The 14,669-nt window shown below is 32.2% G+C and overlaps 1 protein-coding gene across 1 annotated transcript in view; it reads left to right on the top strand.

Moving 5' to 3' along the window:
* Tecrl (trans-2,3-enoyl-CoA reductase like) overlaps positions 1-14,669 on the top strand; it is a 79,487-nt gene that overhangs the window by 60,266 nt on the left and 4,552 nt on the right. The window contains exons 7-11 of the mRNA XM_021211298.2: positions 3,056-3,128; positions 4,333-4,376; positions 9,636-9,693; positions 13,359-13,444; positions 13,871-13,916. Of these exons, the coding sequence (XP_021066957.1) occupies positions 3,056-3,128; positions 4,333-4,376; positions 9,636-9,693; positions 13,359-13,444; positions 13,871-13,916 (307 nt within the window). The remainder of the gene's footprint in view (positions 1-3,055; positions 3,129-4,332; positions 4,377-9,635; positions 9,694-13,358; positions 13,445-13,870; positions 13,917-14,669) is intronic.

Here is a 14,669-nt window from a genome sequence, read left to right as displayed (position 1 = left end):
ACACGATGGTCATCCTTCTTGGTTTTCTTGTGTTTTGCATGATGTATCTTGGGTATTCTAAGTTTCTGGGCTAAGGTCCGCTTATCAGTGAGTGCATATCATATTTCTTAAACCCATTTGAAATTGAGGAAAGCCACATAGTATTATGCGGTTATCATAGCTTCCAGTGGGATGCTAGAATCTACCATGAGAAAAAAGGTAAGAATTTAAAGATATAAAAGGTCAAGAACCTACAAAAAAATTCAAGAAAGTTTTCAAACACTGCATTGAAAATGTAAATTAGGAAACACGAAAATTCAAGTTTTCAACTCAAAATCAATGTACTTTATCTTTTATTTGAATTATTATTATTAACATAGTATGATCTCAACAAAATTTTTTCTTTGTATGAATATCTAATAAAAAACTCCATAGGGAATTCTAGAATGCTTAGAGCACCCCCTTTTTGAACTACCAATTTGAAACAGTGCAAGGTGAGTGCTTTAGCCTCTATGATCAAGTCTGACACTTTTCAATAATGAATCAGCATATATTAGTGGTTAATGATTATGTTGGCATTGTTCTATGTAGTATCAATACTTTGCTATAGAACATTTCTTTCAGTATATTAATATCATGATAAAATAATTGTTCTTAATAAATAATTGTATGATATAAAATATTGAATTTTATCTTAAATACCCATGAATATTTAAAGCTTGCAACAAAGTTATGTTTTCTTAAGGATAATAAAATTTAGTGTTAAATGCTGCTTTATGTTTGGCAGAATCATTCTATATATTCAGTTTTGACACTTTATTAAAAAATTCTGCCATATCCAGTAGTTCAGTGAGGGAGACAAGATCCTGTGAACCTCTCTGTGGAATGTGGTGGACAGATGAGAGTCCAGTATAGTCTATGACCATTGTAGGTAGTCCATAGTCTGGGAGAACATTCCTGTATTGTTTGTACCATGAACAGAAAGCAGCTTTAGAAATTCTGTATCATCCCGTTATTACATTCTAAATGCTGTCAATTCAGAGATATCCCATGAGACTTGGGGTTGGGGGGTGGCATATATGTCCTGTTTAGAAATGAAAAGCCAACAACGTCCTTGAATTAATTCCCCAGCATGTGTGTCAAAGAGACATTTTTCTGAATAAGGGTGGGGCTAACCTTTGTCTGTGGCAGCTTTGGACCATGGCAGTTTACCTTAACAACTAACTATAATAAATTCACCTGGAAAGTTTAAATCCTCCTCAGGCATTGGGTTTTGACCAGGAATACGGTATCAGACATGAATTCCTATGACTGTTGATTGATTCTAGGGAACGGCTGATATTTTCTTCAGATTTGTACCCACTAAGGAGACCATCACATTTATCATGACTATCCTGATTAAACTCAAAGAGTCTAAACAAAGGAGCAAACAAACAAACCACATCAACCAAACCCATGCATAGGGCCAGGCGTGGTGGCACACACCTTTAATCACAGCACTTGGGATGCTGAGGCAGGTGGATTTCTGAGTTTGAGGCCATCCTGGTCTACAGAATGAGTTCCAGGGCAGCCAGAGAAACCCTATCTCGAAAAACCAAAATCAATCAATCATTAATCAATCAATCAATCAATAAAAAACCCACGCATATATGTTGAAAAGAAAGGGAAGGAAGCATATAGGCCAAATAGTAAGTATAAGGGGGTAGGAGAGAGATGAGGGGTTCTGAGCTTCTGGGCTAATATCCACTTATCAGTGAGTGCATATCATGTTTGTTCTTTTGTGACTGGGTTATCTCACTTAGGATGATATCCTCCAGATCCATCTGTTTGTCTAAGAATTTCATAAATTTATTGTTTTTAATAGCTGTGTAGTACTCCATTGTGCAAATGTATCACATTTTCTGTATCCATTCTTCTGTTGAGGGACATTTGGGATCTGGGTATATGCCCAGGAGTGGTATTGCTGAATCTTCCGGTAGAACTATGTTAAATTTTCTGAGGAATGGCCAAACTGATGTCCAGAGTGGTTGTATCAGCTTGCAGACCCACCAGCAATGGAATAACCATGGAACGAGTTACAGAGGCAGAGTTCAGAGCAGAGACTGAAGGAATGACCATCCAGAGACTGCCCCACTTGGGGATTCATCCCATAAACAACCACCAAACCCAGATACTATGGCAGATGCCAACAAGAGCTTGTTGACAGGAGCCTGATATAGCTGTCTCCTGAGAGGCTTTGCCAGTGCCTGGCAAATACAAAAGTGGATGCTCACAGTCATCCATTGGACACAGCACAGGGTCTCCAATGAAGAAGCTAGAGAAAGTACCCAAGGGAGCTGAATGGTTTTGCAGCCCCATAGGAGGAACATCAATATGAACCAACCAGTACCCCCAGAACTCCTTGGGACTAATGCACCAATCAAAGAAAACACATGGTGGGACTGGTGGCTCTAGCTGTGTATGTAGTAGATGATGGCTTAATCAGTCATCAGTGGGAAAACAGGCACTAGGTTCTGTGAAGGTTCTATGCCCCAGTATAGGGGAATGCCAGGGCCAGGAATGGAAGTGGGTGGGTTGGGGAGCAGGGGGAGGAGCGAGAGGATAGGAGATTTTCGGAGAGGAAACTAGGAAAGGGGATAACATTTGCAATGCAAATAAAGAAAATATCTAATAAAAAAAGAGAATAAGGGGTTGCAGTAATCAAATGCACTTTATACAGGTATAACATTTTCAAATAAGAAAGTCAAGAAAAGTAATTTTAAGTTGTTCCAGCGTGCATGTAAATGTATGGGTATTTATATAATAATATATAATGTTTATTAGATCATTTTTCTTTCTTTCTTTCTTCTTTCTTTCATTCTTTCTTTCATTTTTTGTTTGTTTGTTTGTTCGTTTTATTTTTCTAGACCTGGTTTCTCTGTGTAGCCTTGGCTGTCCTGGAACTTACTCTGTAGACCAGGCTGGCCTAGAATTCAGAAATCTGCCTGCCTCCCAAGTGCTGGGATTAAAGGCGTGCACCACCACTGCATGGCTATATCATTTCTATAACTTTTATTTTGTCTTGTTTTATTTGTAGGGTTGTGCATTTTATTGGGGATTCACTTCTTGGATGGCTTATTATATTAATCACCCAAGATATACACCACCATGTACGTACAATTTCTTTTTACTAAACCCATGCTAAAAACCAAGCTCAGCTCTTATTTACATAAGGGAATGCCTTATACTTAACAGAATTTACTGAAAATGTCAAATTTCAATTTCATCTATATAGTAAATCTTTACATTTTTGTGGCCTTAAAATACTAAATTTGATTGACATGTATATTTTCTCTAGAAATTCTAAGAAAATTACTAGTCAATTGTCCAAAAATAGGCAGTGAAGGGATAAAAAATTGTAAACTGGCTTACCCACTGCCACATTATATTTGCTAAGAAAGATAAAATCAGTTTTCCCAAGGAATGAAACCTTTGAGAGGTCTAATTCTAAGTGGTCAGTTTTAAGAACATGTACATAGAAGCAGCACTAAATGAACTCTAGTATATATATATATATATATATATATATATATATATATATATATGTGTGTGTGTGTGTGTGAAGATTTTTATATATACATATATCATATTTATTATTATAGTATATACACAATGTATACATATATACATTGTGTGTGTTATTTTGTGTATGTATATTATATATATATATATATATATAATATATATATATGTGTGTGTGTGTGTGTGTATTTATAGTATGTATTACATAGAAATACATGTATAACCTCTATTTGATCAGCATAGGATGGGTATACACATGTTTACAAATGATATATTTAAACTATAAAAGACAATTTTCTCATACTTATTCTCATGATAATCATGAAGTTCTTATACAGTGAGAATATAAAGTACAGTGAAAAATTTTAAAATTAAAATAATAAATATAAAGGGTGCAAAATAATAGAAATATGATTTTTTATTACCATGTTAAACAAGAAAAAGAACACTTACATGTGTTGCTATTTGCTGGGCCATTTTATATATATAGTTAAAATTAGACCTTAGCAAGATACACTCTGCTTTCCAAAAGCTTATACAAAACAAGTTTATATTCCATTTGTTTTCTACATAGTATTAGTATACAAGAAGAAAAGTATATGAGTAAACAAAAGTAATTTGAACATTTTGAAATTCAAAAGTATAATATTAAATATTCAGATGTGTCTGACAGTTCTTTTTTATAAATGGATGGTTGGATCCTGTAAATATGCCTGTATTATGTCTTTCTTTAGTACAATAATCCTGATAGGAGCATTAGCTTGCATCTCACCTTCTTTTTCTTCTTTACAGCATTTGGAAACAGGCAAATAATGGTGTCTGCTATCAACTTTTTGGTATGTATTATATAGTTAATCTCATTGATGTGCTAAATCAACTGTGAATAAAAGTACGTAATAAATCATATAAAAGAGAGTATGTGTAGAAAATGTATTTAGCTATGTAAAAAATATCTATTTCAGGCCTGGAAAGATGGCTCAGCAGTTAATAGCACCGAAGGCTGTTTCAGAGGACCTGGTTTCAAAACCCAGCAACTACACAGCAGCTCACAAATGCCTATAACTCCAAGATTTGCCACCCTCACAGAGACATAAATGCAGGCAAAACACTATTGCACATAAAATCAAAATAAATAAAATTTAAAAGAAAATATCTATTTTATATTGTATATAATTTATACATTTACACAAAAAGTGGTATAGTGTATAAACAACTTTATATGATTACTCATTAGCTGTCGCTTATACCAGATAACCAGAATTATTTGAAATATAGTAGATAGTTAAAAGATAGAATCCATGATCCTTCTTATCATCCATACTTTTATGAATTTGCAAGCTTCTAAGAGCCGGCATCCGTTTGACTTATTTAGTGGTACTGAGTATTAAACCAGGAACTGCATCTTTCTAAACTTTTCCCACCATATTTTTTCTTCCCCACTATTTCATATAAGCAAATATGCTCTTTCATTGAATTTCATAAAAATTGATCTGAGTACATAAAATTCTTTCCCTTTTAATAAATCACTCCAGGAGACAAAGTTTGTGTTTATATTAACTTCACAGTTGTGAAGTTCACCTACTGTGTGTTCACCTTTATTTTAAAAACCAACAAATGTGCACATAGTAGGATACAATTATCTATTATTCAATAAATATGATAGGTTGTTTATTTTTAGAATTTCATCAAGATAGTAAAGTACACTAAACATTTAATTTTCATACTTATACATTGTTCCTAAATGGATAGCCTCATAGATTCATTCTTTTATAAAGGCTTTTAAACTAATTTTCAACTATGAACTACCCAGAAATATTTGGGACATGAAATGATGGGTTCAAAAACAGAAGCATCAACAACCTGTTTCAGCTCATCTTTACTTAGGGTTCTGTTTGGTGTTGGTGTTCACCTCTGGTTATTGCTCAGACTTTTATCCTTGGTCAAACTGCAGTCCTCTGCTTCTTGCAACATGTTTATAATTCCATTTATAATTCCATTTTAGCATTTGGTTGCTATTCACACTATTCTTTTAATGCACTGTTGTTGATTTATTACATACATATCTCCAATTTTCTATAATCTATTAATTTTCTGTTAAATATGAAAAGCAGGTACAAAAATAAACTAAGAAAATATAGGTTTTCAAAACAATTATATTAGAAGCATCTTATACTCAATACATAATTAGACAGAAGCAAAATTCTAAAACCTTGAAACATGCAACTGACTTGTTTTTTTCTTTATTTCTCTGCTGATTATTGACATTTTCATATACATTCATCAATTTTATCTTACAAAAATCCAGGGAACATGGTGAAGTCCTATAAGCTAATGTACATTGACTCCATGCTCACAATGGTAAATATAATCCAGTTATAATGAAGTAGAGAGATACATTGAGATGATATTGGAGAATTTTATATTTTCTTAAATTTGAAAACAATAAATATAATTTTACTCAACAGCAAATGAAAACTAGTAAATTTGAAGTCAGTCTTCACTGAACCTCTTCCCAACATAAATCATGTTAATTATTAAAAGAGAATTGTTGTCTCAGGATATTCTTGTAAAAATATTATTAGCAAGTAAATAATGTTTAATACTACTTATTTTTATTTATTATTTATATGTTATTTATAAATATATGCTGTATAATATGTAATCACATGCATAGATTTAATAGTGAAGATATAAATAAATATAATAATAATAGTAATAATAATAATAATTCATGTTTGTCAGAGAGATTTAAATTTGCAAACATTTGTTACTCTTTCTTAGGTAATGGATAATATTACAAGACATAACACTTAATGACCTGAATAATTTTGTATATAGAATCAAAATTCAGAACATGAAAATGTATTGCCAACAGATTGGATAATTCAAAGATGGTTTATTCATTCATAAAAATGAACAAACATGTATATGAGTATTTTATTGTACTATGAACGCTGTATTTCATTTGTAAAGAAATTAGTTATCATCTCATTATAAGTCCATAGCATTGTAAATTAACTCTAATTAAACTAACAGAACATAGTGCAGTCAGTTATTATGTAGAACGATCAAAGGGAAAATAATGACAAGTATACATTAATGTATATTTTAATGATAATGTATACCTCAATTGCAGGTTTTCTAACAAAAATTAATGTTTGCAAAACTTTATATTTTTCTTCATTGTTTTATGTACTATAGAATATAAAATCCTTAAGATTCATTAAAAGTTATTTTTGATTTTGTTGATATGTAGAATAGACAATTACCTGGTGAGACAATTTCAAACCATGTTGAATGCTATTACAGTTGTTTTTTGATTTACTTGATTCCTTATCCAAGGAAAAGATAGCACATTGCTTTACTATATACTATAATTAATCCTCTTGCTCCATTTCACTTCTTTCTACTGAATTTTTGTTACATAATACTTTAGGAAAAATATCATAAGTTACACAAAATTGTCATAAAATATATTTAAAGGTCAGGAGAAAGAATTCTGATAAAATATTTACTTAGATCTCACTAAATGAATGCTACAGTCTATGAAGTATTATATTGCTTGCTTTTTCAAACTTTAAATTTAATGTTGACCTCTTAAATATGTATGAGAATCATACACTCAAAGGGAAATATAAGAATAAGATCCAGGAAACAATATAGATTTTAAAATTATTCTTCTTTCGAAGTTCATGTATTTTTTATCTGCTCTAAATTTAATACACTGTGTATGAATGTTCTCATGTATCTACTACCATTCTTGATTCTCTAAAGTCAACCTGCTTCAAAAACTACAAAAAGGAAAGAATCAAAATTCTAAAACAGATTGCTTTACATTCAAAATACATTTTTAAAATCTCATTTTAACTCCATTTACTTTCATTGTGTAAATGCAGTCATGGTTTGCAATGTTCTGAATAGGTAACATTTCACTGACAATGGGTGTTCTCCAGCCTTTCATAGAATCTTTAGTTATTAACAAACAAGGAAGAAAACAGAACTTCCTGCAGGTTTGCTAAGTATTCAAATAGTTCTTTGCTATAATTTATTTCTTCTGTCTCTAGTATCAACATTTGTTATCTATTCAGCTGAATTTTCTCTCCTTGTTATGATAAAATGCAAGTTGTCTTGGGAAAGGGAGCTATTTGTATCTAGTGGTGTTTGCCTTTTAAAAGCATAGAAGTAGCTCAAGCATAAAAAGGGTGGACTTGATTAGGCAAGAGGATGCATAGAATCATACATCACACAGCTTGTAATAAAGGCAGAGAGCTGGGGCTTGATGCAATAAGCCAGAAAGTCCAGAGAACAGCTTTTGGAAATTTTGTATGCACTGATGTAGCAAAAATAAAGAATTATCTTGTACCTTCATCTTCAGCATGGTTATGATTGGAATCAATACATATAATTTGTACTTCCTTTTTTTTTTTTGTCAGAAAAGACCAAGTTTAAATTCAAGAGTAGGTCATTTTTTGTTTTAAGCCCATCTCAAATCACCTGAAACAACATATATTAGTAATTACTATATAGCTCTATGTACATAATCAAGAAAAGAGTAGTTAAAATTAAATTTAGTTTATCCATGTAAATAAAGTATTTTTAAATAATCTGAAGTTGGAAAACTACAAAGTAAAATTAATAAATCATTTATATTTGTTTTAATTAAAATAAATTAATTTTTAACAAACCATACAAATAGACATAGTAATGATTTAAACTATAATCAGTAACTACTATGAGAACATCAATGTTTAAATATTTAAGCAATGTATAAAGAATTCCTGAAGAAAACAACTCTCAAATAAGTAATTTTCATTCATGCCAGTGCCTGTTCTCCATCTTCTGGGGTCTCTAAACTCAATGTGTGGTGTTCAAAGCTCACCAAATAATTTGTGATAATTCTATGAATTTACAAACAATTGACATATTGTATAAACCATGATAATAGGGTGGATTCTAGAAGCAAAAGTGAAAAATCTTCCTTTGTTTGAAATCTATTGACTGGAGCTTCTCCTCCTCCCCCTCTCCCTCCTCCTCCTCCCCCTTCCTCCTCCTCTCCTCTTCCTCCTCTCCTCCCCCTCCTCCTCCTCTCCTCTTCCTCCTCCTTGTCCTCCTCCTTCTTTTTCTTAAAAATGGCATAATATTGAACAACAAAATCTCAGCACATACACTCCCACAATTCTGTTTTATACAACAGTGATCATCAGTTTCTTATTCCATATTCATCCAAATAGTAACTGAATAAAATAATAGGTTGTTAAATAATTAATATCTTGAAATTATTCAGTTGAATAATGAACCTAACATTAACTTCCAATAATTAATTTGCCTATGAAGGATTTTATCAACTCACAAAATAATGATTAAATTTTCTTTAAAATTAATTCAAATGTAAACTTCGTTAGAATTTCTACTTACTACTCATAATAGCTTGCACTGACTTCATATGAAGAGTAAAATGTATTTTATTTTCCAAGACAATTTAAATTCCAATCACATAAAATGACCCTGATATTGTTCCTCACAACACTGACACCACAATGACAATTTTTAATGGACTGTTTGTTTTTTGATGCTCTTCTTCTCACGTTTGTTTTTACTCATCCTTCATTTTTAGTTATGGTATCTGCTACTTACCCAACCAAACTATACATCATTTACCTGGTTCTGCTTCATTCGTTGTGCTTTCAAACACTGGAACACAGGCTAATGACAATGAGGAATTATTATGCCACAGTCTAGAGGCTGCTCCGTATTGCAATTAACCCAGAAACTGAACTGAAACCAGCAGGGTATCTAAGTGTGATCATTGCATTAAAAGCTATGCTTTTGTATGTTAATGAACTTAGACTGTATGTTAGATTGGTATGAAGTCAATCTTTAGCTGCATATACAATAAGTTTATGTTAAGAAAACTACCCAGAGAGCATGTTGAAAGCAGATAGCATTGACAGATTAATAAGGATGTTGTAACCTGGTTATCAACATAGTGAAGATTGCCTTTGGAATTTCTATCTCACTGTAAATAATTATTAATTCATATATGTTTTTTGTAAAATTTCTTCTTGTTAATTGAAAATTTTTAATGTATTTTACAGTTCTGTGAAGCTGGGAATCATTTCATCAATACAGTATTGGCTCATCCAAATCACACAGGTTAATTCTTTTATATTAATAAAGGTCTTTCAATTCATTTTATAATTAGTACATTTCCCCCCACTGTAAACCTAGAAACATGTCAGATAGACTTCAAACTAATGCAGTCCTTTCTGGTGACAAAAGTTAGTAAGAAAAATGAAGATCATTAAAATAATAATTTTATTCTTTAAAATTTTGTAGACCATGGAACTTTTCTCATATCATCCTTCATTCTGTGCTTCCAACTACTTCCAGCATCCAACATCACGTCTCCCTCCCAAATTCTTGCCCGACTTTTTAATTTTTATTGTATCTATTTCTTCCAATATAATCTTCTTTAGATTGCATTTAAGAAAAGAGGATGCTAACGTTCACTAAGGATGAGTGGGCTGCTTTTGTGGTCTCAAGGACTCAAGAAATTGAGATTTTGGAAAATGTTTAGCCAGTGAGTCAGTTTACCCATTCCTACTTTCATAGTAGAGTGTGTTCTTAGGGCTTTATTGCACTTCATAGTTAATGCTCACCCTAGTTTAGGTATTCTTAGTCCTCTCATCGAAGGTTATCAGCACTCATTACATGTTCTCTGTGACATTTTTTAGACAACATCATAGACACTTGATTATCCTTGATAGGGCACCGTGACAACCAAAGAAATCTTCCCACATGAGTCTGATTTGGAAAAACAATGATTTTTTTTTTTTGAGTAACAATCAGACAAACAAGTGAGGCGTCTTACAGAACCCTGTGAGACTCAAGCAGATGGATCAATGGAAAACACACTCCAGCATGTATGAACTCAAAAATCCTACAATTCTCGGTCTCAATGCAAAACTTGAAGTCTTCTCTCTGAAGAAATTGCTTACTCTTTCTATTATCTTAACCAGATGATTTGGGAGTTGGAATACTTCTCAATTCTTATGAGCAAGCAGCCTTCTCTATGTAACAAATATAACTGCAATTTAGAGGAAATAGCTATGCTACAGTGGCTATCAATGAAGCCTTAGAATCATGAATATTTTACTTTTAATTTTCAGTTATCACCTGCAAATTTAACTATATTTAAACTATGTTAAGTATATTTACCTAAATTCTACTTAGTTCTAATCTTTATATTGAGCTTACCAAAGTTATCCATCCATCATTATTACATACCAGCATATCACTAGTGAACATCTCTGAGTTCAGGGAAAGAACATATCTCAAAAAATAAGATGGAGAATGGCAAAAGAATAAAGCAGGCATCACACAGAAACACACAGACACACTAAAACACAGAAAACTTCCCATATTCCTTTAATAGAAACAACTATAATAATTGTAACTTGAGAAAGCAATAATGGAGAATGTATCAATTTGGTAGCACCTAAGCAACAGCAATATATATATATATATATATATATATATATATATCATTACCAATGTAATTATGTGTAATTTACAAGACATAGTGCTGAGGACTGGACTCAGTCTGTCTGGGGGAATCAGGGTTTTAGTACTCAGTCTGTCTGGGGGAATCAGGGTTTTAGTACTCAGGTGGGCAAGGAGTTGGCGAAAAGTGACAAACAGACACTGACAAAGAGAGAGTGCTTTATCTGAATGTAATTTCTCAAAGCGAGCATCAGACTTATATTACAGAAGAAAACAAAGAAGTTAGGTGACACATAAGCCGAGATATATTGAAGTTATCTGACATAAAACAGAGAAATGCATACATAAAGACTAGCAGGAACCAGGCAGTGGTTACAGCTGAGATAAAAGGCAACCCTTTCTAAAGTCAGCCACTATAGGAGCCAGGTAAAAGGGCTAATATGCCCAGGTGCAATACTAGTCTATCATACAACCCACCACCAGGGGTCCCCTAGTAAATATCTAATTATGCTATTTCTCTGGGCCTAGTGAAAAACTTGTACCAGGGAAGTTTCATTCTGCTAACCTTTTCATGAACAATACAATACTCTAGTTCTTCCTTAAACCATAACCTGATCTTTTTCCTAAGTCATTGTAAATTACTGCATATTGGAGTGACTTGGCTGTTATTCTAAGAGATTTTGTGGGGGACTTTCTTCTATTAAGTTATGTAGTCTGCCATACATAACTATAATAAGAACTCTAAACTTACTTTTCTAAGTTTGCCCTGAAATTTCTAACTCTATGTAGTAGATAGTAATGCCTGATTTCTTTCACTATCTCCTAATACAGGAGATAATTTGTCTGAATAGGTAACATTCTTACTGAATTCCAAGCCCAGGGTCGGCTCAAGGACTGTCTGGGACATTCGTGAAGGCCAGGAAGCAAAGTTCAACCTAATTTAGGTATTTGACAAATCATTCCTTGGAGGCACCTATAATAAAATAATACTGAAAGAAAGCACACAGATCCATTCACCAACTAACTCAAGGACAAGTTTGGAGCATTCAGGCTATGGGGATGCCAAGGCTCCAGGAGACTAAGTTTCCATGAAACTTTTTGCCTCAGGACTGTGTCCAATCTTTGTGGCTTGCCACACAGACTTCACTGGAGTGGGTGTGGCAACATAGTATCATGTAATCTTCAAACAGAAAATTCAAAGACAGGTTTTTAAGCACTTGATCAATGTTCCATACTTATGAACTAATCATTCTTTGCCTAGAGGCTTTTCTGAAACTGTCTCATGTGCAGCTCTTACCTCTGAAATGCAATGATTTCTCACTGAGTTAGCTTCTTCAATAAACTTTCTTTTGACTATATGGAAGTCATACAACATGTTTACACAAATTTTCTAAGAGAAGCAGCACAGTGCTCATTCTTGTCATAAAATGAGGCATAAGGAAATCTCCATGATAGTTCATCTATATTTCTCTTGTCATTTCAGACACAGTTATATTATTGAGCAGAGCATACTGACATTTTACAATGACTTTATACTTGTAACTAAATGAGATTAGATGATTTGTTTTCTAATTAAATTTTGCTACAGGAATAATACGGTGATTTTGTAACTCACATTTTCTTTTCCAAGTGTCACAGCTCAAAGTTCAACTTGAAGTCATTATAAATTTATTTTCCAAAATCTTCCCTGAAAAAAATTTACTAGGAGAAAATTAATGAAAATCGAGTGATAGTGTGAGAAATATAAGTTATAATCAATACTTCTGAATCCTTAGATACAGTAATTTGTGTGACATTTGTGAGTATTAACTATACTAATTCAGGATAATCCTCAAAATACTATCAGATTCATCTGATATAAATGACATCCTTATCAATTCCCTTTGGTTTTTCACTTATTTAATAGAAAGTTTTGAGGTATTTATAATTTCAAGCACATACACTTTGACACTGGGAGAATGGAAAATGTCATGGGATTAGCATTGCATGGTTTATGGTTTAAGAAGAAAAGACTGTTGCAGCTGTTGTCTTGTACTGAATAATTACAATTACAACTTAATTCCTTAAACAGTGGATTATACTATGCATCCCATCATTTTACAGCATCATAGATGTAGAAATATTAGAAAATGGCAGCCAGCCATTCCTTCTGAGTTAAAAGGTCATGTCATTGGAAATGGATTTTTCTGATAAACTTATAAAATAAATTGCTATGGATAAATGACATTTCATGTGTTACACGATTGAACTCAAATATTTAGTATTACATAACAAGTGTATTTGCAACATAATTGACATTTTTTTCTTTCCCAAAGGTAGCAATGCCTGTTTCCCAAGTCCAAATTACAACCCCTTTACATGGTTGTTTTTCCTGGTTTCCTGTCCTAACTATACCTATGAGGTATGGTATTTACGTATGCAAATAATGAACTGCATTGTATACATAATGAGCCTACAACTTCATGATTTGAATATATTATGTGCAATCCATAGATAAAGGTTTTCTAAAGATATTGACAGATATAATAATATTTTACCTAAATATATGTACATTTAAGGAATTTGCAAGTCTTATATGACAAAGATTGAGATATTTTCAAATTTTAAGTTTAGCAAATATTTTAAAATAATATTCTATTTTTTATGATTGTTGTGATATTTTGTGGTCTTTATGGCTTTCATGTGTAAAAGTTATTATGTGCAATTGTTTTGTATCCATACATTTCTAAAGTTTTGAGTTTTCAAATTTCTTGTTTAAGATCACAAGTGATGAAATATCTAGATGAGCCAGAGGTGTCTGATAACTTTGGGGTTTTATATTTAACAGATTGGATCCTGGATTAGTTTCACAGTCATGACCCAGACACTTCCAGGTAATCTTAATATTTACTGAAAATTAATCAACATGCTTACACCTGTAGAAAAATAGCCTTTGAAAACAAATTACTGTCACTGATGAAGTATTTTATTATATATACATTTTTTATTTGATAGTGATTTTTAACATTAAAATATTGAATGTTTTATTATTTGTACCTAGATAACTGAAATTTAATTCAAAGTTGGAAATCGAAATATATTTCTTGATTGTGTATATAATTAGAAGCTACTAATTGTGTGCATATCTTTAAAATTTGACCTGGGTAATATTGATTTTGCAATCATGAAAACTTGATATTTTAACACAAGGAGGAATGTTGTTCACCTGAGTGATATACTTAAAGAAATATGTGTAGTACCAATGTCATTTATTGTTCCAATTATCAATTAGGATTTATCAACTTAGTACATATATAGTGTATGTAAAGAGTTATATGCATATAGAAGTTTATTAAAACATCAGTTCTTTCAGAAATTTTTGAGAAGGTATTATATAAGTTGTTTTTATAGAATTTTTTTGTTTATTTATTCTTCAAATAGATTTTGTACCTCTAATATTCTAAGGCATAGGTAAAAATACCTTAATACGGAGCTGTCTTAGTCAGGGTTTCTATTCCTGCACAAACATCATGACCACGAAGCAGTTGGGGAGGAAAGGGTTTATTCAGCTTACATTTCCACATCGATATTCATCACTGAAGGAAGTCAGGACTGGAACTCAAGCAGGTCAGGAAGCAGGAGCTGAT

This window comes from Mus pahari, chromosome 13 (assembly GCF_900095145.1).
Source record: "Mus pahari chromosome 13, PAHARI_EIJ_v1.1, whole genome shotgun sequence".
In the NCBI taxonomy this organism is placed as follows: domain Eukaryota; kingdom Metazoa; phylum Chordata; class Mammalia; order Rodentia; family Muridae; genus Mus; species Mus pahari.
Note: the sequence above shows the minus strand (reverse complement) of the source record. Positions and strands in the feature narration are given on the sequence as shown.